The sequence below is a fragment of the Camelus ferus genome, chromosome 14 (genome assembly GCF_009834535.1).
Source record: "Camelus ferus isolate YT-003-E chromosome 14, BCGSAC_Cfer_1.0, whole genome shotgun sequence".
Taxonomy (NCBI): Eukaryota; Metazoa; Chordata; class Mammalia; order Artiodactyla; family Camelidae; genus Camelus; species Camelus ferus.
The window spans coordinates 6,630,901-6,656,264 of NC_045709.1; the positions used below are offsets into that span (position 1 = coordinate 6,630,901).

Here is a 25,364-nt window from a genome sequence, read left to right on the forward strand (position 1 = left end):
GAGTAGCTCACTTTAGAAAGTTTGCACTTTGATGTGCAACATTCTGTGTAGTTTCAAAACAAAAATACTAAATCTGCTTTGTGAACTACACTTGATCTTCTGGCTTTTAAAAGGCCTTTACTGCATGGTCCAAAATGATGGTGTTGTATAGAAACACACACACACACTTTATGAAGCGAACATGAATGTGGAATATTTAAAGTTAATTTACGGATCTGTTGTTTACCAGCACTATCTGGTACACACATCAGTTTTGCAGGGGGTTGGTGTGGTGGTGGCCAAATGCTATTGTTCACAGGATTTTCAGTACTTATTACAAAATTACATTGAATGCCATATGGCATTTTATTGTAGCTCATTAAATTACTAGGATTTTATACATCTGTTTGTCTGTTTATCATTCCAGTAGCACTTTTTATAAAGTAAATTTAAAATATTCCTTTTTCATAAAATATTATTCTTCAAGATGAAAATAATTCACAGAATACAGAACCTTGACTTTTCTAGAAATAATTTCCATGTGGATTCTAAATGGTAACTAAATGGCAGGATATATGCTGTACTGTCCTTCAGATGTAGAAAATAGGAAAAACTATTGCTGACCATGTCAACAAAGAGATAACAAATTATTTTTTTTCAAGGACATTTTGTTTTGAAAATTACTTCTTTTGGTTTGGTACATTGATACCTTTTTTCTTCCTGAAACTCTAGGGGAATGACTTGTTTCTTAATAGTTTTCCAAATAGCCATTACTGTATTTTTAAAAGTTCGCAACTTTAAAAAATGTTTAATTAGCTTTAATGAATGAAAATCTTTCTCAAATATATTACATATATTTTCTCAAAAATATTGCATATTATACCTATATCCATACTTCACATATAAAATTTATTGGGACTGTAACTTACTTCTCTTTAACCTTTTTCTTATGAACGCCTGTTTTTGAATCATGCAGTGGCTGCCTCAGATACTGTCAGGAGAGTGGGTTCCCTTTCACAAGATGGCCACGTAGTATTGTGCCTTGTGAGTTCTTCTGATTGTTTTATATAGTTCTTCACTCCTCTCTTAGCAGCTATCATTTTGTCAAGTTGATTGTGTTACTGTCTGTTGCAGCCCCTCTCTTCGTTCTGATTTAGTGTTTTTAATTTTCTGTGAGCTAGGAAACCAGTTTTAAAATTCTATTAGAATGAATAATGTGTGTAAAAGAAGACTGAGTAGACTATGAGTGAAGGTCTAATGGGCTCGCCTGTGAGTCAGGTGCCCAGAGCTGTCATACTTGGCCTTGTAACATCTGTTTTGGTTGCTGAGATGCTCTGTTTTGCTTCTTTTCTGGTACTGGTTAGGGCAGATGTCATGTGTTTTAATAAATCACAAAATAGAAAATATGTAGAATGTCTCATTTTTGGAACCCTTCCTTTGGGTCACATGATACACTGTACTATCTATCTGAAACTCGGATATATAATAAAATATTGCCAATTAAATTCCCTGACATCTTTCCAAGTGCTTTGCCATGAAACTGAGACATACAACTTGATTTCAGCTCTAAAAGCTGTTGATTTCCAAAGCTTGTTTCATTACTCTTTATTCAAATTTCTATCATGGATGAAGCGTGCAGTCTCAAAATCAGTTGAGTGTTGACAACATATTAAGATACTCTACAGTTAATCCCAATGTACATTTATTAAATCTTCAACATATATTATGGGACACCTTCTTTGTCAGGCATCGTCCTAGGTCCTGCGCCTAAAATGAGTGACAAAAACAGGGTTTCTGGGGCTTATGTAGTACCCAGTTGTTCTCAGACTTCTACCTGTGTATGCAGATCACCTTAGAACTTTATTAAAAGTGTCGATTCTAGAGCCTAGTCCCCTAGAGTTTTTGACTCAGAAGGTCTTGAGTTGGGACTAGAAATATGCGTTGTTAACAGGCAGCCCAATGATTCTGAGGTGAGTGGTCCTGAGAGCACATTTTGAGAAGTACTAGTCTGGCTGAGAAGGAATTCTTAACAAGGAGGTACAGTTTTCAGATAGTGTATAGAAAGTGCTGTATTTAACCTGATCAGTGATTCATCTATAATCTAAACTATCTCAGAAGTCTTTTTTTTTTTAAATCACTGGCTTGTGTTTCTACTTATTACCCCTATATTAAGATAAAATTACTGGAAACTATGATTAAGTGTGGCAATTTCTTATTTTTTAAATACCCGCCAACAGTTAATCTTTTCCATAAGAATAACATTGGCCTGTGACAAGCGGTCTCCCAAAGACTGCAGTTATTAGAGCGTAGAGCACAGGCACATTTCCGCCCAACAACTCCTTCAGAAGTGAAGTGTCGTTGACTGCATCTGGAAGTTTACAGGAGAGATCGTCAGTGGTTGCCTCCAGGGAGAGGATCTGGATGCCCAGGGGAGGCTTATTGTTAATCATGTATCCTTTTGTACCTTATAGATTCTATACCATGTAACTGTATTACCTAATCAGAAATAAATTTGATAACATGACACGTTGTAACCTTAGCTCTAAAAGTGTATCGTTGGTTGCTGTTTCACTGCAGATGTTTCTTAAGCCTGTCCTGTCCTCCCTCTTTTTAATACACCAACAATCTTTTATTACAACATGAACTCAGGAGGAGGAAAGGAAACAGGGCAGGACAGGAAGGAAAGGTCAAGATGGTAATGAGGACAAGCACCAAAAGCTTTCTTCAGATCAGAGGGAGCCCTATTCAGCTCCCCAGCCAAATTCACTTAAAATGAAAAACTGAGCTATGTGTAGTTTCCTCCTCCTGGGTGAAACAGCCAGGGAAAGGGAGAAGGAGGCAGAGAGGGGAGGGAGGCAGAAGCAGGAAGGAGGAGAAAGAGTGAGGAGGGGAGGGGAGGTTAGTGTAGCATGGCCTGGCCAGGGCCACAGCTGGGGAGAGAAAGGAGGGGACATTCCCTCAGTTTGCATGTGCACTGCCTGTGTCTCTGGAATGGTGCTGGTCCCCTGGACCCCCTGCTCACTGCCTCAGATGTCTGGAAATGCTGGTCAGAGGCTACCAGGGAAGGGGATTACAGGGGCCAGGCCCCTTGGAGCTGAGGTCTGAACAATACCTTGGAGTCAGAATATTAAAGTCACGGACTTGGGATGGGAGAGGGGAACATCCCTTCTACTCACCCACCTCCCAAATATAAGTCGGCCTTTCTTGTTGACTTCTTTCCCTGTCAGCATATCCTGCAGTGTGGAGCTTTTCCTCTTATAAGCACTTTATTTGAATATCTCTTGCCTTATTAAGAGGTTTGTGACACTTCTTTGTCATAAATTTCATTCTTACACATCATAGAGTTTGTTTCTAAGGAGACATTTCTGCTTCATCATTCTAGTTTTGTATCAGACATGTACCATTCAAATTATTGTGGCTTAATATATTTTAATGCCTAGAATATAATGGTCCCCATTATTGTACTTCTAAAAATATTTTTCTTACCTGTTCAGTCTTCCATGTCAATTTTAGAACAGTTTTTTTCCCCCAAATTCAAAAAATTTTTCTGTTTTAAACCTATACAGTTATTTTGGAAGAATCAGCTTCTTAGCATATTTAATCTTCCCCTTCAAAAATATAGTTGTCCTCTCCATTTATTCAAGCCTTCTTTGTATTTTCAGTAACAGTGTAGTTTTCTTCATGTAAGTTGAACATTTTTGGTAAGGGTTGCCCTGTGTATTTATATTTTTGTTGCTATTGTAACTGCTTTTGCCTTAAAAAATATAATAGCTGGAATATAAGAAAGCTACTTTTATATATTTGCACTATTTTTAGTCTATCATTGAGTAGTTGCTTCTCTTTTTTTAAAGTATATAATTATATTGCCTGCAAATGTATACTGACAAATAAAAATATTTCATTAGCATATGAAATTTAGAAGTCTTACATAAATATGTGTATCCATGGTTATCATTTCATTAAAAATACAAAATAAAACTTGTGTCCTTAAGTTCCTGAGATTATTAATCAGAGATAGATACAAATGTTAAAAATTCAGGGGGTGTGTATAGCTCAGTTGTAGAGTGCATGCCTAGCTTACACAAGGTCCTGGGTTCAATCTCCAGTACCTCCATTAAAAATAAATAAATAAACCTAATTACCTCCCCCCACCAAAAAATGTTCAATTTGAGTTTATTGATTGCTCCACAGGGAAAACAATTCAGCACCGAGGAACCTAGATTATAAGGCTGGGCAATTTTTCCAAAACAACTGTCATATGGTTTCACAGGTATGTACGTATGTGCAAACATGTGTGCACTTTAAGTACCTGCAGTTTATTGTATGTCAGTTATACCTCAATAGCACTGTCTTTAAAAGCTAGTATCACAAAACCTTTGCTTGAGTCAGATTTCTTCTCTGATAGTCTTGCCTTCATTTGCTTTCACTGAAGATTTCTATTACAGTTTTTGCTAATGAACTTTAAAAGGAGTGCAGATCCGTAGTTACGATGGTCCCTGGTGGGTAACAGAAACGGAGTGTATGAGGTGGAAAGTAACGGAGTGACGTACTGGATTGCTTTTCCTTCTTTAGTACAGTGCCCACAGCACTGCCTTGCAGGTGCCTGTGGGAATACCATCGTGATCCAGGCAGAGCTGTGAGCCGAGAGTAAAGAATGTGGGAAATGGAGCAGCCCCCTTGGGAGGAAGGGCTGGCTTTGCTGGGGAGGTGATGGCCCAGGGAGGAGTTTGCCAGGCAGAAAAGGAGGAGTGAGGATAGAAAAGAAAATGGCAAATGCCAGGGAATCCTCAGAACTTCTAAAGCTTTTTTGTTTGCAGCAGTCTTTCTTGCCCACTGATCCAACAGCTGATAGCTTTTCTGTATTGGCTTTTCCTCCAGTACTTGGTTCTGGGCCTGGCTTGTATTAGGTCTCCAAAACGCTCTTGAATTCAGTGTCCTCTGTACACTTAACTGTCTCTTCTCTCACACGCTCTCCACTCTTCCAGTCACTGGCTGCGTAGCTTCTCTTCATCCCTTGTTTATTGTTCTCCCTGACAGAGGTCTCCTTACCCTGCTTCATTCTCCTTATTACTGACACAATTAGTCTTCATTTGACAGTGGACCATTTCCCCTAGTTCCCATCTTAAGGATTGACTCCTAATAGCTTAGTTTGGCATGACAATGTGATTCCAATCTAATTTGTGTGTCTTGAGCAATGCTGTTGAAAAAGCCATAAAAATAGAAAGTGAAAGGCAGAGTCTGCTGTGGTGTGGAGTGCACAAGTCCAGTGAGGTAAATAGGACAGGATTAGAAGGTCCTAATCGAAAGCTGGGAGGATCAATTGAGGTGTTTAGTAAGTGTGGCTGTTACACTTTGATGTTTACACCAATCAAAACAAGGACAAAAACAAGCAAAGCATTGCCTGGTATTTACTAGAAGTCAGAAAGTTTACTCAGCCATTAAAAAAAAGAATTTTGCCATTTACAGCAAGTTGAATAGACTTGGAGAGTATTATGCTAAGTGAAATGTCAGACAAAGACAAATACTGTATGATATCACTTTTTTGTAGAATCTGAAAAATACAACAAACTAGTAAATATAACAAAAAAGCAGACTCTCAGATGGAAAACAAACTAGGGGTTGTGGAGGGGAGGAGGGGGCAATATAGGGGTAGGAGAATAAGAGGTACAAACTATTAGGTATAAAACAAGCTATAAGGATATATTGCACAACATGGGTAATATACCCAATATTTTATAATAACTATAAATGGAGTTAACCTTCAAAAACTGTGAATCACTATATTGTACACTTGTAACATGTAATATTATACATCAACTATACTTAATTTAATTTTTTTAATTTAAAAAGTCATAATATAGGTTTGGGGTTTTTTAGTTCACAGCCTTTGTTTTTATGAGATTGGAGTAAGAGTATGTGGAATGCTGGAGAATTTAAGCTCTTTGAGATAAGCCTGATTCTAGCATTAATCTATTGCACTGTGTTACAGAAGTTCACAGCCAGCTTTTATTTTCATTCTTGAATGTGAAGTTTAAATTCTTGAAACATATGCAGAAATATTTTCGCACCCCTTTATTCATGTTTTGATAGAGAGAAAGTGATACCATATGGCCTGAAACCCCCTTCACAGTGGGAAGTCTTAAGCAGTGAATCGATAGGGAGTCCTCCTTCCTCCCTTTGCCATCCTAAATGATAGTCTAAGTGACTCTCACTCTAACATCACTATCAGTACCACAGCAGCTGGTCCTAAATGGAGCACTCTCTCTTGAGCCTAACCGCTCCTCTGATGTTCCCCCCCTGGCTTCATTTGGTTCTAGTTAGCAGTAAAATCTCTCTTCTTAATTTTTCAAAGGTTGCTAAAACAGCATATTAAAATTTACCTCATCTTTTCCAGAATTCTCTCTGAATCTCAGCCCACGTTTATGGCCTTTTACTGCCAGATATTTCGCATCTATTACTTCAACGTTTATAGTTTCATGGAGTCACTAATGAAGTAGCCATTTGCTTAGTCACCATAGCAACAGTGTCTTGGTTGGTGTATGCCTGGGTAGCTTCTTACAGTTTGACATGATACGCAGCTAATATTTCTGATTTCTACTCAGACAACTGGAATTTTGCAGAGTGGTATTTTTAAATTTGCTGAATAGAAGTTGTTTGATTCCACTGTTGTCTTGGCACCCATCACGTAGTCACAGGATCATAGACATTTTAATTTGGAAAAATGATTCATACTTGCATTATATATCACAGTGACTGGCTAGAGAAACATTGAATCTATCATCATAAGCAGCTTATTTAATCCCTAACCTAAATATTTTTAGGAGTAAAAGAAAGTGATCAGAGGTTAGCATTTGGGGCTGCTTGATAATCTTGGGTGCTTAGCTTATTTAAACCATTTTAAGTAATTCCGGTTATAAGCCTTCAAGTTACAGTATAATAAATACGAAAATTGGAAAGTATTTCTCATCACGGTAATTTTTCCAGCCTTCTGTTACCCGATTTCTGTTAGGTCAGCCTCTTTGAACCACATTACCTCATTCATTTCCCCGCCTACACATCCACCCTCAGTTTTCTCAGTCACTACTGAAGCTGACAGTTACATAAATCTATTTTCATTTTTAAAATGTGTTTTCTTCAGATTTCACATAGTATAAACATATACCTTGCAGAAAATACACGTTCTCTAATATACATTATTTGGACAAGACAGCATAGCCTGTTTGTTGTGATAGAATTCACAGTTTCAAGAATCTGATCTCATCTTAAACGATACAAAAATTATTGCTGTACCATCTGCTATAAAATACGCAAAGGCTCACTTTAACCACCAAGTTCATTTCACACCTAAACTGCTTTCACCAGTCACACTCCATACTTTAACCCCTTCCTTGTATGTGCGTGAAACCCACAAAAGCCCACTTCCCTTTAATCATCTGTATTCTTGTTTTGATCTGCATAAAAATACAGCAAGCTCAGATCCTTACTGATTTCTTCCTTGGCTCTAAATTTTGAGCCTGGAGAAACATGGACAGATTTTAGAATGTGTTCATTCAAATATATATATACACACACACACATATACATACTTTTTTTTTTTTTTTTTACACTTTTTCCTGCCTAACTCAGTTGCTGAATGAATTGTGCTAGGAGACCAAGGCTGTAGGGTCAGTTGCTATTTGAGCATATTACTTTGGATTGTCCTGTGGATGCAGACTTTGCCCTCGCCTTCAGCTAACAACACTGGAGGGAACTGGGGGAAAGCTTGGTATAAAAGCGTTACCACAACTGGAAAAAAGCAACATTTACAAAGATAAATGACCCAAATCATATCAACAGTTTAGCACAGTAAAATGGATTTTGTCCATCCTTCTTGAATATGAATCATGACCATAAGTAGCCTGTATAATAATTTGTATCATCCATGCATGTTGATGGTGCAGAAAATGTTTTTATACACTTGCTTTGGGCCCATTATAGTAGTCATTCTATGACTAATGAGAGCTACATGAAGAAGAGCCTGATACCCCTAATATTTTGTAGCAGTTACAGGCTATAAAATAAGTGACTAAAAGGTAAAGCTGCTTTTAAATAAAGCTAGCAGTGCAAGTAAAATGGCACATAGAGTCTAAATCCATAAAGCATCAGGACTGTTTTTGCCCACGTCTTGTTCTTAGAAACCATTTTCCTATATGCTAAGTTCATTATCTTTGTACTAAAACCAGCTATTAAAAAAAAACACCTAGATTTGAATAGAACAAGGTAGCATTTTATATATTTAGAAAACCAGACTGAAACATTTCTATCATGCCTTCTTCCCTCTAATAGAAAGAAAACATTATTTTAATAACCTTATAAAATCATATATTCAGTTCTTAATAAATCTACCCATAGGCTCTATGTAAGAGAAAATTTGCGTATTGGCCAGGTAACTTCATGTCAGTGTTCATAATTCCCCACCAAATGATACCAAACCAGAAGCCTACTTACCCATCAGTGGTTAAGAAGTTTTGGGAGCTTACAAAAGTGGGGATTGAATGTCTCTTGAGAGGCAACATGAACAGACAAAATTGTGAAAATAGAAAACCTTAATGTAATCATTACTCTCACCACTTTAAGTCAGTATGGTGGACATATGAGCATTAGTGTTTCTATTATGAAAGTGAGTTAATTTTATTATATTAATGGTAATTCCTAGCAGTTTTTTCTAATTTTTAAAGAATTTTATCCACAAAGGTAAAACCTGTGTGACTTTAAGCTCTCAAAACCAAATTCAGCTTTAAAATAATGAATACATTCCAATTCTTAATGAAAAGAAAAGGCTTTTGCATTCTGTTTATTAAGTACTTTATGATTAAAGTATTTTTAATCAAGATGTATATGATGTGATTCGATAATATTCAAGGACTTGACAGTCGCCAGTACATCACACAGAGCTACCACAGTGACTGCTAGGCCCACAGTTCTGTCTTCCAGTCATCCTCTGAGTCACACACATCACTGTGGGATTCTGTGGACTCCTGTTGTGCATGAAGACTCCATAAGGAAGCAGCAGTCAGTTACTTAGCTGAATGGGAGAGTTTAAGCAGCAGGAGCCCCTAGAATTAGTACTTAAACAACCCCCTTCTGTTTACGGAAATAATCTGCATGGTGGAATCTGGGCTGCATGAATGAAATGGTGATGCCAAGAAGATCTCTAAATGCTGTCTAAATGGATCCATCTCACACAAAAGTTTATGGGGATCAGTGTAGATAAGTGTTAGGCAAACTATTTAAAGGATATAAAAATCTAAACTAATCCTTAGAGATTATGGGCAGAAAGGGACCCAAGTGTTATTTCGTAATGCCTGAAGGCATTAGCCTATTTGGCCAGTGAGGTAAAAAAAAGCATATGAGATAGTCTAGAGCTATATGGAAAATCTAGAGAAAATCGACTAAAAAGATCAAAGAGGTGAAAAATAGGACACTAGCCTAAGTAAAATAGATGTTCACAGCAAAGGGAAGAAGAGGAATAAGGCAGTTTCTTCCTTCACTTGCACCCACTATGCAGTTTGTCTGGAGGTAACCCTCCCTTTCTCCTGGGAAGAAAAATATTTAACCTGCTTGAATCATGTTTTATTATGACGAGAAAGATGGGGAAGGATAATTTTTGAGACTGTTTAGTTTTAAAATGGTCATGAATTATCTGCGTAACAAAGAGACGTTCTGTTCAACTGCGTTTTTCTACTTTCGTTAAACTCAGTCACATGTTCTAGTTACTACTAGTTGAAAGTCATATATGAGAGATTGATTTGAGTGCCCTAAGATTAAACCCCAGAATATTTTGACTACATCTAAAATTTGGTGAGTTTTAAAAATCTGATATAGTTACCCCAAACTCTGTAAGTTACCATACTTTTAATGTGTCTTTTCATGCTATGGTTAAATTAGTATTAGTTCTAATTAGCACTTCCATGAGCTTTACACATTTTACCTGCAGTTGAATGGCATTTAGAAAGAAAATTTCTTATCCTTGAAAACGTCAGAGGAGATCAAAGAAAAAGCTTTTAATCTGATGTAGCCAAATATCTTCCATCAGAATGAAGGATGAACACAGATTTCATAAGTCTTCCTTTTAAAATCTAATCAGTGAAGCTGTTAATTATTAAAAGTTGTGTTTATTTAAATAAAATGACTTCCATACATTTCTGTGTAGTATGGCTACTTGAATGATTGCAGTAAGTACAATAATAGCTAAAATGTACTGAATGTATACTGTGGGACAGGCCATTTACTAAAGATTGTCTCATAAAGATTACCTCACTTATTTCTGCTTTTATAATCCTTTTTTCCTCCCCCATGAGAACACCAAGGTGTTGAGGAGATTGACTAACTTGACCAAAGTAACACATAGTAATAGAACTGGACCTTAAAACCAGAGTCTGGTTTCAGACCCTGCCATACCATGGTATGGTACATTCTTTCTAAACTAATAAGCATTATTCGGAGTCATACTAAATACCATAGGGTTGCTTTAGTTACTGATTTTTTTTTAATGCAAAATTATCAGCATGAATCTGAATACAAAAGATAAGTCTTTTGTTGGTTTTTTGAATGCAGTTATCCCTGGGTATCCACCTGACATTGGCTTCAGGACCCATTGTGGACACCAGATTCACAGATGTGCAAGTCCCTTACGTAAAATGGTGTAGTACAGTTGGACCTTGTTATCCATGGGTTTTGTATCCTCAGGTACAGAAGGCCGGCTGTACTGAGTGATAAATATTGTTTCTAGTCCTTTCGATAGGTAAGCTTTCACCCTCACCTCTTGGAATCATACCAAATTGTTTAGGCTTTTTGCTTCTCTTGGAGTATGGAGAAGGGAAATAAAAAGAAAAGTTCTTAAAAATAAAACTTAAGTATTTTTGTCATTCATCATCCATTGGAGGTTAAGGTAGTTTCATTTCTAGCATAGAAGAGTAGCTACTTGGTCATGAATTGAGCAGTAATAAATTGTCCTTGATGAATTAAACTTTTTTCCTCATGTGTTTCTACTTTATGCCTGCACTAAAATATTGACTAGAGTATTTAACAGGAAAAGCATAAGCAGTAAAAGGTTGGTTTCTTATATCAAATACTGTTGCTTCCTTCTGCCCCCCCACCCCTTCCTCCTTGCCTGTTCCTCTTCTTCCGTTTCCCCATCATATACACACCTATATTGGAATCCAAACTTTCCAAGGTGAAAAACTGTTTGCTCTCATAAGGTGGTATAAGAAATCATGCCTGCCTTATACTAAAGAAAAAACACATTGCAATGGATAAGTTGTAAGTGACCAAAATTTATAGTTATTTGAACAAAAACTTCAGGCAGTGCAAACTTTAGATATCCTTTTCCTTCCCAGACTCATATAAGAACGAGTTGCAGGTGCTGTCTTCCTGACCCCCTTCCTTCAGTTGGGGCATCTGTAGAACTTGAATGCAGCCAGAGCGCTGGGGACTGGGAAGTGATGCGGCTGCTTAGGCTAAATGAGCATGCCTTCAAGTTCAAGATAATAAATAGACTACATAAGGAAAGAATATAAGAGAAAAGGAAATTGTGTAATGTAGTAGAAATGTTCTGGCCATCAGGTAAGATACTTATCTTTTGGACTGTCGAATGGAGATTCTGTGTTGTCTAGCTAACAGGTAAATAGATACTCTCTGGAATGTTGATGATATATGTTCTTCCTGGAGAAGTGAAAATTTGACAAGGGATTGACAGTCTTACAGTGTTTCAGTGAAAAACAAAAATTAGGCAGTAATTAAAAAAAAAAATCAAGACACGTGTAAAGTGTTTTCATTACAGTCGTTTATTTTACCTTACTCAGCACATACCAAAAACCAGTGTTGATGGCTATTGTTTCTAACAAAAGTCTAGCAGAAAAGAAAGCCCAGTGTGAGTCATCATTCTCTCACCAGGTGTGGGCCCCTTCTGGACAACTTGCTAGCTAATAGAATGGACATATTTTCTTAAATAGCTGTAAATATTTTAAATTGGGATAGTATATGTTTACTGACTTGAAAAGACATCTGGATTGCTTCATTATATTTAAGATGCAATTTTGATATAAGTGAAGAGCACTGGACAAGGAATCTTGATTTTTCCATCCCCTTCTGCCTTTGACAAGCTATGTGGTCATAGGCAAGTCACCCTTACACTGGGACTTAATTTGTGTTTGAATTATATTATTCTCGTAGAATTCTACTGTGTTAAGTCTTCCACTAAGAGCTGTTAGGAGAGGGTGGGTATATAGCTCAGTGGTAGAATGCATGCATCCTGGGTTCAATCCCCAGTACCTCCATTAAAAAAAATAAAAATAAAATAAAAGAGAGGGAGCTGTTAGGATCATATGAAATTGCTAGTTTAATAAAAGCCCAAAACAATCAAATTTCTGTATTATGTAGGAGATATTTTTTGACTCTTAGTCTGATGCACCAGCTGAAATGCACTCCCTTAAGAGCAATCTGGGGGAGTCCAGCAGCCAGTCATGGATCTCAGGAGGGCAGCGTGGGACTGGATCTGGAGGGAATTGCTGGTCCTTCAACAGAACTGTCTAGTCTTGACGCCAGTGGTTATGACGCACTTGTGCCATGGCTTTCCCATTTCTACTTACAACTCTTAAATCTTTGCTGCTGTTTTGCTTAAAACAAAACACAAAAACCTCTGGGATATAGTGGCCTGGTCTAGCTAATGTTCATGTTTTTTGGTTTAGAGGGATTTTTTTGTTTCGAGGTGGAGGAGGGTTGTCCTTTTGGAAAAACTGTATTTGTTGGCAGTGTTTAATAAATGATTTCACATAAAAATCTGACTCTGCATTTTTCCTACAGATTAACAGTCAGCTAGTGCCAAGGCCTTCCTTGTTGCCCACTTGGGATCGAGCCTGTTCTCTGTTTCCAGTTCCCCACGGCCCCCATATCTCCCTATTACATTCTAGTTTACTTGATGGACCTTTTTAGACACTTGCGTTTGTGATTCTCTTGTGCTGTCCAGTACAGCTTTTCTGCAGTGATGAAAGTGTTCTGTATCTGAATTGCCCAATATGGTAGCCGCAGGTGACTACTGAGCACTTAAAATGTGGCTGCTGTGCCTAAGGAACTGAGTTTTTAATTTAAATTGATTTAAATAGTTGCATATTGCTAATGCCTGCTATATTGAACATTGTAAGTAAATAATGGAGGTTTTTCCTTTATTGGATATTTCCTACAGAGTGAAAATTAAACCTTAATACATATTACAGTCTCTTCTCTTAAATGCCAAATCTAAATGTTAGCCAACATTACTGTAAATCTTGCGATTTGACAACCAGAATGTCAGCTCTGATTAAATGCAGCCTAAAACTTTGCTTCTTTTCATCCTTTTTTGTTCCTCACTTATTTATTCAACACGTTTATATTGCATGCCCATTCTCAGGCTTAGGGATATGAGCAAGATCCCTGCTTTCACAAAACTACAAATAATTAACAAATATTTGTAAAAGCCCCTTAAATTACTTAATTTTAATAGTTACTGTCTATAAACCTAGTAGTCCTGCCAGATAAGGATATAATTTGATTACTTGTCAGTTGCAAGAGCTAACGTTTTTTCAAATTCACATTCTAATAGACTAACATGTACCACTGTGACTATTCCTCTGAGAAGCTCTTTTTGTCCTATTGAAACTTCCTGTAAATGTACTGTCTTAAAACTAGGCATCATCAGAACTTTTTTGTGTTAGTTGTGATCAGCTCAGCAGACACCTGGTTATTAGCTCACGTGGCCTTTCTCCCAGCCTCTGTCCACCTGCTCAGCTGGCCTTCTTCCTTTTTAATCTGACTTTGGACCAAGCACTTCTGGCTCTTGCTGCTTCTTGCTGGGAGACTTCTCTCTCTCTCTCTCTTTCTCTTACCCTGCTAATGTCAGCCTCCTCCTCCCCCTTGGGAGGCACGGTTTACCTCCTTCACTGCTTTACTCTTTCCCTTTCAAAAATGAAGTCAACATCTTAACAAAATACACCTTCTTTTGTAAGACCTGTCATTTTAAGAATAGCATAAATTGCAATCAAATGTCGCTAGAACACAAAGGACAGATGAATGCTAAAATAATGATATTTACGTTATAAAATGACTCCTACTTTGGCAGTTCCTGGTGAAAACATTTGTTGTTCAGTGTTTTTGTAGTTGCTTAATTTTATAGTTGATAACCAGATTAGCAAAGCAGTATTACTTAGGGTTTTCTGCTTAGGCATGAAAATAGTCTTCATGTATAAAATCAGGCATTATTGTGGTTTGTTAATATGGGATTTGGCCTTTTCCTTTGTGATCTAATTGTCCAGTAAAGGTGTCATTTGTTCATTTGCTTAACCAATATTTATTGAGTTACTTTTGCATAAGAAGCACTGTACTTAGTGAGGTAAATGAGGGGTCTGTTGACTAGAATTTGTAGACCTCTTGTCAGCAATCTGCCAGCAGCTTAGAGCAATAGAATTTGGCTTTTTTCCATTTTGTTAAATCTTACTAGTGTTCATCCTTTAGAATATTTGGGGGATGTTTATGCTATGTGGTTTTTTTTTAATGAATTTTATATTTTCAGACTATACTAAATGCTTTGAGAATTGAATTCCCACTATAATACGTAAATCTTAATAAAGTATAATGAAGGTCTTTAATTTTAGTAAGAGTGATTATGGACCATGATTATAGCCTAGTGGCTAATGATATTGACTTAGTAGGATTTTTTTTTCAGTGTTGTAAAGGAGAATATGTTCTTTCCATGTGTGTGTTATAGAATTGGACTAGTTGAAGGCAGCTTGATGAATATTGAGAAGAAATACTTTTTTTTTTGAGGTATAGTTGATGTACAATGTTATGCAAGTTTCATGTGTGTAACAAAGTGACTCAATTTTTAAAGGTTATGTTCTATTTATAGTTATTATAAGAGAATCACTTACTTTGAACTAAACTCAATGAGCTTTTAATGAGGTGTTATTCTGTTCATATGGCCTTTTTGGAGACTGTATAAGGGGACTTTATTGTTTTAGGGACTGCGTAGGTTAATTGCTTGAAACTTGGAGTAAGAAAAAAAAATTTTTAAGTTCCAGTTCTGTTTTTGCTTTCCTAAAGGAAAAAATGAGATTGAGATGATGTAGGTAAAGCTTTTAACACTGTTTCTAGCACATGGTAAGTGCTCTTTAAATGTCTTATTATTTGTTATAGTCTTTTTATTAGGGTTTCAGCTCCTTGGTCATGTAGCCCTTGAGCTTTTTCTTTGATGGTAAGAAACAGGAGATAAAGCTGACTCTTTAAATAATAGTTCTAGAAAGACTGGTAATTCAGTGAGTCCTTGTCTTCCAAGAATGTGGACATATATTCTAAGTTGTCCTGAAATAGTGGTAGTAATTAGCACCGTTTTTTTTTTCAATGGTTTGTAAAACAGGGCCTGGCTGCATCTAGGTGATCACAGAATAATATTTTTCTATTATTATGTCTTGAAAAAAACACCATCTTCTAAAATTGTCTGCAAAAATTAAGATCCATTTTTTTAAGTGGTTGAAACAGTAAAACTTGTAGCTTCCTCCTAGTTCAGCCTAAAGTATCTGTATGTGGTTTGCTGTTCACCTTTACAAACCAAATATTTCCAAATTATATTACTTTGTACAAGGCCAGCTAAACCTTATTTTGACTTTGAAGGCATGTTGAGGTCAGTGATGTTTAATTTGGTGCATTGTTCACTGGTGAAATGGAGTTGCAAATTGTTCTGACACTTCATGAGATGTTAAATGAATTATTTAGTGTTAAGTAAAGAACTCTGCTAAATTATTTTAAACTATTCAGGTTAAAGTATTTTAACATTAAGCTCTTTTAAAATATGTTATATTTTCAGTCCATAGATTAACCTTTTGAGTTTTGAATCATAACATATCCTCTTTTAATTAAAACCAAACCCTTGGAGTTGACTTTTTAAATGTACAATAAGAAGGTTAAATTTTTATGTGAGCGCTTTATTTTTAAGAAGTTAATTCAGTGTTTTCCTTTATATATTTAAAAGATTAAATACTTTGACGGTAAAAATGGCACGACACTCTACGGATGATGAAGTTGTGTTAGACTTGAAAGGAAAGTATTCCAGCATGAACCTGAATCAAGATGCAGTGGCTGAAAATAAACTCTAGTATAAGAATGTGACAAAAATAAGCTACCGTTTATAAAAACGCACTTACCTAAACAAACTGAAACTCTGAGGAATTTTCAAATTGTGAAATAACGGGAACAATCATGTAACGTGGAAGGAAGAAGCTAGCACATACCTCCCTCCCTGAAAGTCTCATAAGATCAAATTATGGAGCGAGATGATTAAAACAGGAAAGGTAATTTATTGGCAGCATAACAGATACATTACCGTTTAGAGGCCAAACCCCTAAGAACTGATTGTATTAAGGGGATGGGACTAAGGTTAGAACACAGACAGCTGTTCAGAAACAGGCTGCCACTTAATTATGGTTTGGTTTTGTTTTTTCTCAAGGAGTTAAACATGCTTAGTTCTAACTCTTTGTAAACATTCCTCTATCTGTCTTCAATCACTTTTTTCTCTCTAAAGTTTTATTGAGACACCCTCTCAGCCTGGAGGAGTCATTTCCATCCAGTCTTTTTTGCCTCACCTCTTACAAGCATGAACTGTCCTGTTGCAGTTAACCGTCAAGATTAACACCTTGGAGTTAATCTTTACTTCATAGCAGCATGCAGTCAGTTGTCATACCAACCCCCTGTCCCTCTTCAGTCCTGAAGATAATTATAGATGAGCATTTGGTTAAAGCAAGTCTTTTTCTTCACTGAGTCAGACATAGGCACCCAGTAAACACTTGCTAGATGATTGCCAGTAGGAGACTTCTTCTAAAGCCTGGTCATAGCCTAGCTGCAGCTCAGTGCCGCCGTGGAAGGACAGTGGAATAAGCTGAGAGATAAGCAGGGCCTAGACCCAAGGGACATGCAATCATGAGAAGGAACTTGTGGGTCACCCGAGAACAGCTAAGAGGCCATTGAAGGAGTCTTAGTACAAGTCCATCTTTAGGTGAAATCTCCTCTATCTAGACCTCTAGCTAGTGCTTTCTTTGTGGTTCATAGAAAGTATATTTGGCACATGAAAAACAATGCAACAAAGTACTTATGATTGATGGTTACATATGCAATAGGTTTCTAAAGATATTTCTAGAGTACTTTTTTTACACCTCATAAAATAATGATTTTATGTATTAAAAGGATACATATGGATTTATAAATAGAAGAATTAAAATAAATATGTTTCAATACAGAAATGACTATATTGAATTTGGGGATCATAGTAAAAACAAAACATAGTGTTTATAGCTTTCAAATTAAAAAAGCAGTTGGTAGATGTCTTCTGAGGAATTTGGTATTATATACCTGAAATTAGGCAGAAATAAACAGAGAAATAACTTCATCCAAGGAATTAAGTAATAATGTTATGAAAATAGATACTTTTTATATTGCAAGTTGTTGCCTTTGAAGAAATTTTAAATGAAAATTATTTTTAGTTCCTATTCTGTTGAACCAAAGAATTTAAAGTAATATGTGATGTTCAGCATGTATTACTTGTAAATGACCAACATGTTTAAGGCTTTCAAACCAACCTTTCAGGAAACAATATTGCATTTTCCTTTAAGAATAATTCCTTTCTGATTATGAAAGTGCGTATTGCAGAAAATTTTTTAAATGAATTTTAAATGCATTCATTCTGATCTCTTTCTTCCCATCTTTCATGTTAGTTCCAATTTCTTTTTTTTAAAAAAACCTGTATGTATCAATTAGGCAATTTTCTAACATGGTTCTCAATTTCTTTGCTGTGACCATTGCATCCCACTAGTTCCTTTTGGGTTCATTTTACTTCTTGCTGTAATAAATCCTTGAGTAGTTCTCTCAGTGAGGATCTGTGAAAACTTTGTTTTTGTACAAAAATACTTTTATTTCACTCTTACTCTTTAGTTATAATTTAGCTAGACATGGTTGGCAATTTTTTTCCTGTAGTGCTTTAAATATATTCTTGTATTCTGATATCTTGCTGATGAGAAGTCTAAAGGTACAATGATACCTTTTGTCATTTAAAAGTACTCACTTTGGAAAGCTACACCTTTTTCCCCATTAAAATATTTTTTAGATTTATTCTGCTCATATACCAAAAGAATTAATCTAATTTTTAAAATAAGAAGTAAATGGTTGAATGTGAGTCACTAAATATGGTAATATTTAGTCCTAAACAAAATCTCCTAAGATTGCTCTTTGAATATATAGGTACTAGTTAAATATTATGTTTTATGATACACTATATACATAGTATCATATATTTATTTTATGGCTCTTTTTCCAAAAGTGATAGTTTTAGTTATATTTTAATTTAGATGGGTGGAGTCCTACAATAGTTCCAGACCAGTGCTGTCCAAAAGAAATTTCTGTAATGGTGGAAATGTTGTTAATCTGCCCTGCCCAGTAAAGCAGCTACTGACCACTAGATCCTACATGCTGATATGTCATCTTTTTTTTTTTAATTGAAGTATAGTTGATTTACAATATTGTACAATATTGTGTTACTTTCAGGTGTACAGCAAACTGATTTAGTTATATATATGTGTGTGTGTGTATGTATTCTTTTTTTATTCTTTTTCAGTATAGTTTATTACAAGATAGTGAATATAGTTCCCTGTGCTATATAGGAAATCCTTGTTGTTAACCTGTTTTATATATGATGGTGTGCCTCTGTTAATCCCATTGCCCAATTTATCCCTTCCCCCTTCCCCTTTGGGAACCATAAGATCGTTTTATATGTCTGCGAATCTCTTTCTGTTTTGTAAATAAGTTCATTTGTATTGTATTTTTTAGATTCCACGGATAAGTGATATATATTCTCTTTCTCTGTCTGACTTACTTCACTTAGTACAATCATCTCTAAGTCCATTGATGTGTCTTTTTATCTACTTTTATCTCTTATCAGATGAACAGAGGTTTTGAATTAATACCTGAATTAATTGGTTAGTTTTAGACCATATAATTTAAGATGTTTCATTTTACATGCAGATCTTTTCCGGAAATGTAAAGCTAATTAGTAACTTTGTTTTAAAAGTTAAGGTTTGACTGTACAGTATAGGATTAGAAGGAAGTTGTAGAACTATAATGAGATAGTTTGTATGTTTAACTTATGGTCTGGTTTCTACATTATAGTCATATACAGAGAGTGTGTTTTTGAAGTATTAAGGCTGGTATATCTTCTGAGGTTACTTTTTTGTATATTAAGTATTAGTTCCTGAGTAAGACGAATTAGAGGAACAGCTCTTCAGGTATCACTCTAATACACAAGTAAGTTTGTTAATAATGCCTCTGTTTTTCAGATTACAAATAGAAGAATCTTCCAAGCCTGTAAGGCTATCACAACAACTGGACAAAGTTGTAACAACCAATTACAAACCTGTTGCTAATCATCAATACAATGTAAGTCTTCATGTCTTTCTTCATTCTGTCCTGTCTTTAACATCATAGGCTCTTAGGTTTTGAAAGGACCTCAGTAGTCACATCATCTTGCTTGAGGTGCTTGAATTATCCAGACTTAGTAAGGAATATAACAGTTTGCCAAGTATATAGATGGTGTTCACTCTGAGTCCTAAGTAATACAGTGAGAAGGCAGCAACCATAAAATAATTCTTGATAAGCTTTTCAAAGAAATAAAACCATTTTTCAATATTTCTAGTGTTTTAAATTAGTAAATATTAGCTTTATTATTTTTTCTATTCTTGTGTAACTGAGGGTTTTTATTGTTTTAACAAAAAAATGTAAAGGTCATGAAACAATGGGAATTTTCCTATCAGTTATTAAGGTTGCTTTGCATAGTTTCAGCTTTCACAGGCATTTTTACAGCCTCACACTACCATGCCAAGTGAGAACTACCTGTTTATATATATATTTAAATCTTTTTTATTGAATTATATCTTATATATACTGTAAGAGTATATTCTGTGTGTGTATGTATGTATATATAGATATGTATATATACACAGATTTACAGTGCATGCATGTATTACATACATATTATGTGTACTTTGTGCCAGGCACTGTTGTAACTACTGTAACTACTACTGTTACCCTTATTTTACAGATACAGTCACTGAGGCACAGAGAGGTTAGCTTACTTGAGGTCACATAGCCAGTAATTAACCAGTATAGTTGTTGAACCACGCAGTCTGATTTAGGAGCCTTACTTTTTTTTTTTTAATTGAAGTATAGTTGATTTACAGTATTGTGTTTCAGATGTACAGCAAAATGATTTGGATTTTTTTTTCAGTTCTTTTCCATATTAGGTCATTTTAAGGTATCAGATGTAGTTTCCTGTGCTATAGAGTAAATCCTTATTGTTTTTCTATTTTATGTGTGGTAATGTGCATCTGTTAATCCCATACTCCTGATTTATCCCTCCTCCACCCGCTTCCCCTTCAGTAACCATAAATTTGTTTTTTACTTCTGTGAGTAGGAGCCTTACTCTCAATGATCCATGACACAGAATAGTATCTGCCAAACAAACTGCTTTATGATATTTGAGTTTCTTGTGGTTATTTTATGTGAGAGGTAGCAAATGCAAATACCTGCAGGGCCAAGCAGGCATCTTCCTGAGCAGAATATTGAAATTTAAGAAGATAAAAGGTAGGGACTTTGATGAACTGGAGTCCACGTGCCCCTTCTAAAGACATTCAAATTTTAAAATTCCTACACTGTGTGGATTAAGTCAAACAAGTCAAAATTCAGCTTATCTGCCCAGGCTTCCATTTTATAGCCTCTGGTTAGGCAAAAGTAAACTAAAGAAGAGGACAGGCAAGATCTAAGTGGGGCAAATTTAAGTATCAGATAATCCAAGAGAGACATTTTTGTGTTGTCCGTTGATTGAGACAAGTAGATGGAAGTCTACTTCTTTGTCCTCTTCTGTTCTAGTCTTTTCTTCTCTTAGATGAGCATGCATAGAACTTTCTGGAGCCAGATGGAGATAAAGAAGTAAAATGGGATACATCTTAAATGTCTTGGCCTTTCTTATCATCAATATGCTTCTCCTGTAGCCCCTGAGTATGCTTTTTTCTCCACTTATGGGCCAGGCTTCTGTATACAGTTTCTACTCTTGTGTACGTTTTTATTGCAGTGAGGGTAAGACAGACCACACTTTCTATAGGCTATAAAAAGATATAACCTTTTTGGAAAGAAGTTTGGTAACTTGTGTCAAAAGCCCTATAAACAGCTATATCCTTTGGTCTAGCAGTCTTATATCTAAGAGTTTATCATAGTAAGACAAATGCCCAAGATGATACACAGTAGTGTTTCTCTCTATTGTTTAAGATAGGAAAAGATCAGAAACAAAATATCCAAAAATTAGTTTAGTTCAGTACTTAAACAGTTGTTTTTTTTTTTTTGATGGTATGTGCAAGAACCTAATTTTTTTCTTTATGAAATCGTTTTCAATTGCTGGAATTGTCACCATGAGCATGTATTGTCTGAACTGTTACAGTGGGCAGTAAAGCTTTCCTGTTGGAATGGGAAGGGGACAAAGCTAGGGAAGAATGTTAGTGCTTAGCCACAACAGTGTCCTACCACAGTTATCTAAGATGTGTCTTCTCTCAACAAAAAATATTTTTTTAATGCCTTCTTTGTGCCTGAGATACCTACTCTTGGTGAACCAAATAGATAAAATGTTTGTCTTCAATAAGCTGTCACTTCTTTCTATGTCTCTGGTCATGCCTTTTCAGACCCCCCCATTGGGATATAATCTATCACTGTTTCCTTTGACCTAGTGGGTCTATATTTGTATATTATAATTGTTTTTTCCTAAATTCCACTACAAGGGTCACTCTTGTTAAACTGCCACAAACCATCATTTCTGAGTCAAAAGAAAAATCTCTCTTTGGTCAGTCAAAGCTAGCACTTTTGCCGGTATCAAAGCTCTGACCTCTATCTAATTCATATTCAGAGTGACATTGACACTACATCGACCTGGCAGGTATAGAAGATAGATTCTAAATGTCGTATTTTTAGAATAGCTTTCTTTGTTCTCTTTTTACTACTAAAATAAATACAAATATATTGTATTCTGAACTCCTTGTTAGGACATAAAGCTATCATATCCACTTTCAAGACTCTTTTTAACATTAAGTGACATTTCAGTTCATGGTTTCAACCTTTGTTAAGTTTGTCATAGCAGTGAATGAGTCATTAATATTAATGTAATTACAGTGATGAGTCATACAGTAATCTTTGATTAACAAAGGTTGACTGTAATCTACCACATCACATTACTTGAAGGTTTAATGATTTTTCCCCCCATGGGAGTATATCAAAATGGGTGGAGTCACCTGCATAGCTTTTAAAAGTATATTTAGTATTATAATACCAACTGTAGGAAGAGTATAAAACTTTTGTTATTGTTGTCAGACAGGGACATTTATTTTTAAAAGATTGAGAAACATCAACATAGTTCATTCAACAAGAATGATTTAGAGGTTTTGTAATCAAGATGCTCAATAAAAAATTTTAAACTCAATATAATGTTGAAATATTTTCAAAGTTTCGCCAGGTGGAGCTATATAAGCATGAAGCCCTGTATTTCATTTTTTAACAATTGAAATTCTTTGTATGCAATTTTCAGGATAAAAATAAGGAAAAATATTTTGTACGAAACATAAAAGGGGAGTTGGAAAATAGTGTCTGTATTTGTAAAACAATATCCATACATTTGATCAAAAAGAAACCACTTAAAAAAAAACAAACTGTGTTTACCCCCAGAAACGTTTTCACTCACCTATGGCACCTAGATAAATTGGCATATAGTATATATGATCATCTCCAAATATTTGAACTCCCACATTGTACATGGAGCTTTTCTAAACATTAAATTCAAATTTACCTCTTTGGTTCACAAACTGGGATATAATACCTACCATTCTTGCCATTCAGAAAGCATTTTGGGGACAAAAAGAAACATATGATTAGCATCATCTCTTAGAATACTCCTTCCTTGAAAGCTTGGCCATGAAAACTCTCCCCGGTCTAGGCTGTGACCTGTCAGGTTTCTCCCTTCGTGGCTTTTCCTCTGCCTTAGATCATCATTAAGTTTGTGAAACATGAACCAGTTCGTGTAGGTTAACATCTTCCAGAGAAGGTTTTTTGAAACATGAATTTTGTGAGAATCTCCTTGAAAAAAAGTTATTTAAGAAGAATTGTGTGTTAAAAGAACATGTAAATTCTGATTATATCCCCTTCAGAATTGACACTGCATTTAATATACTTAAGTTGGGAACCTCTTGGAATTTGTTTAATCCTGCATTTTGCAAACATTTGAGCATCAAATTCCCCTTCCCCATCCCTTGAGGTAGTAAAAACAAATTATGGAAAGTAATGGTTGTCACAGTAGGGCCCATTGAGGGGGGAAATGATATTGGAACTCATATTTTTCTTGGGTTTTGCCTAACAAAAATATTGAGCTTTAGAAATATTTACTATGGGGATTGAACCTGGCACCCTTATGCAGTCCCTGTGCTGGTCAGTCGTTTTTCATTAGAAGAGTAGGAACTGTACAACACAGAGAGGTTGGCAGTGGTGCTTTCAGCACCGCACGCTTTCATTTGTTTTCAGCTTTTTTAGGTTTGGTGCTAGATTCAAGGATTTACAGATTATAGTATCTGTTGTTAACTCAATCTCAAAAAATGAATAAATGGCCTTAAAAGATTCCTGCAAAGAAACTGTAGATTCGAGATAATACTACAATAAAGCAAACAAGTGAACAAGGAAGGGGGAACACTGAAACTTCTAAAATCATCTGTTTATCAGTCCCTTTGTGAGGTAGAAACAGTGATGATGTGCTCAGACCTGGCGAGAACTTGACCCTTCCAGAAAGGAAATTATCACTATCATTTTAAATATGGCTTGTGATACCCTGTCTTTCATGATGATACTTAGAATCTATCATGGAATCAGAAACAATGCCAGATATTTCAAGCAGAAAGGGACTTAAAGTAGGGAATTGGTTACAGATCGTGGACAAATACAAAATGGAAGGGCTGGGGTTGCAAAAGCAAGAAGAGGGTTGGTTACCAGAGATGAGGAAGCTGGTGCTGCCTGGGGGCTTCCACAGCACAACAGAAAAACTCTCCCTTCCTCCTGCTTCCCTTCTCCCATTGGCAGAGCCCCAGCTGGAAACAGGCTGGCAGGTGCATCTGGGAAGCGTGGCCTACAGGCCCCCTGCTGCCACCACCACAGCCAAGGCCAGGAGCTGAAGGCTTGTTGAAAATCAGTTGACACAATAACCCTTGACCTTTGTGTTGTACCTTATGTTGTATTAGCTTTTGCTGATTCAAAGCTATCACAGTTTGCAATTCAGTTAAAACCGAAGCATTCAGAACATGAAGACAAAATTAAATTAAAACTTACTCTTAAAATAATGTTTTATTTTTATTTCATCTCCTTAAATTTTTTTGTGTATGCTTTATAAAAATCTCCATGCATATTAATGCACTCTTACATTTTTATAATGTACAATAGATACTCATAGAGTTCATGCTTTAAATTTTTTGCTGGTAGAGCTGTATAATCAAAATATAGAGTCAGCTGACATATAAGATTCCTTTCAACTCCCTCTATCTCAGATTGCAAGTAAGGGTGCTTCTGTATGTATGTTCTGGTTGGCTTTGTGGACAGCATCATCGAGCCTGAATAAATGTCACAGCATTCTTATACATAGTCCCCAGTCAAATGGCCTTTCTCATAAGGAGTCCCTTTTCTTATAAGGAATTGTGTCCTCTGTTTTCTAGATAGTGGTTCTCAACACTGGCTGTACACTAGAATCACCTGGGAAGAAAAATAGCTCCAGAGATTAATTGTATTGATCTAATGTAGAAGCCAAGTAAAGGTTTTTTAAGTTCCCTAAGTAATTCTAACATTCAGTCACTGATCCAAGGAGACAGGAATTTTTTATAGCTCTGCCTGCCATCTCTATTGGAATTGGGAGCAAAAATGATCCCTGGGAGGAGACCAGGAAGTCTCTTTCCACTAAACCTAAAATTATTAAAAAGAATTAGTATCTTCTTGTCTTTGTTATCATCCTCTGCTCCACCAGCTTGGAAAAAATTTTCTCTTTCCCTTTCTTCCTGGCAAGAGCTCTTGGTCTGAAAGTGATAGAGAACTAGAAGAACTGAACTAGAAAATAATTCTTGGCAGGAATAGAAGTGCTACATAAAAGCTTGAGGTAAACTCCCAGAAACTAAAAAGAAAATTTTCTCTATGTATATACTCTTTCCTTCTGTGTGGCAACTGTGTTATTCTTCTTAAAGTTGTTGGGGGTTTTTTGTTGTTGTTATTGT

General features: G+C 35.9%; 1 protein-coding gene across 1 annotated transcript in view; it reads left to right on the forward strand.

Moving 5' to 3' along the window:
- The window catches only part of GTF2F2 (general transcription factor IIF subunit 2), a 121,376-nt gene that overhangs the window by 80,379 nt on the left and 15,633 nt on the right, over nt 1–25,364 (forward strand). Inside the window, exon 6 of the mRNA XM_006176252.3 lies at nt 19,368–19,467. Coding sequence (XP_006176314.1) covers nt 19,368–19,467 — 100 coding nt within the window. The remainder of the gene's footprint in view (nt 1–19,367; nt 19,468–25,364) is intronic.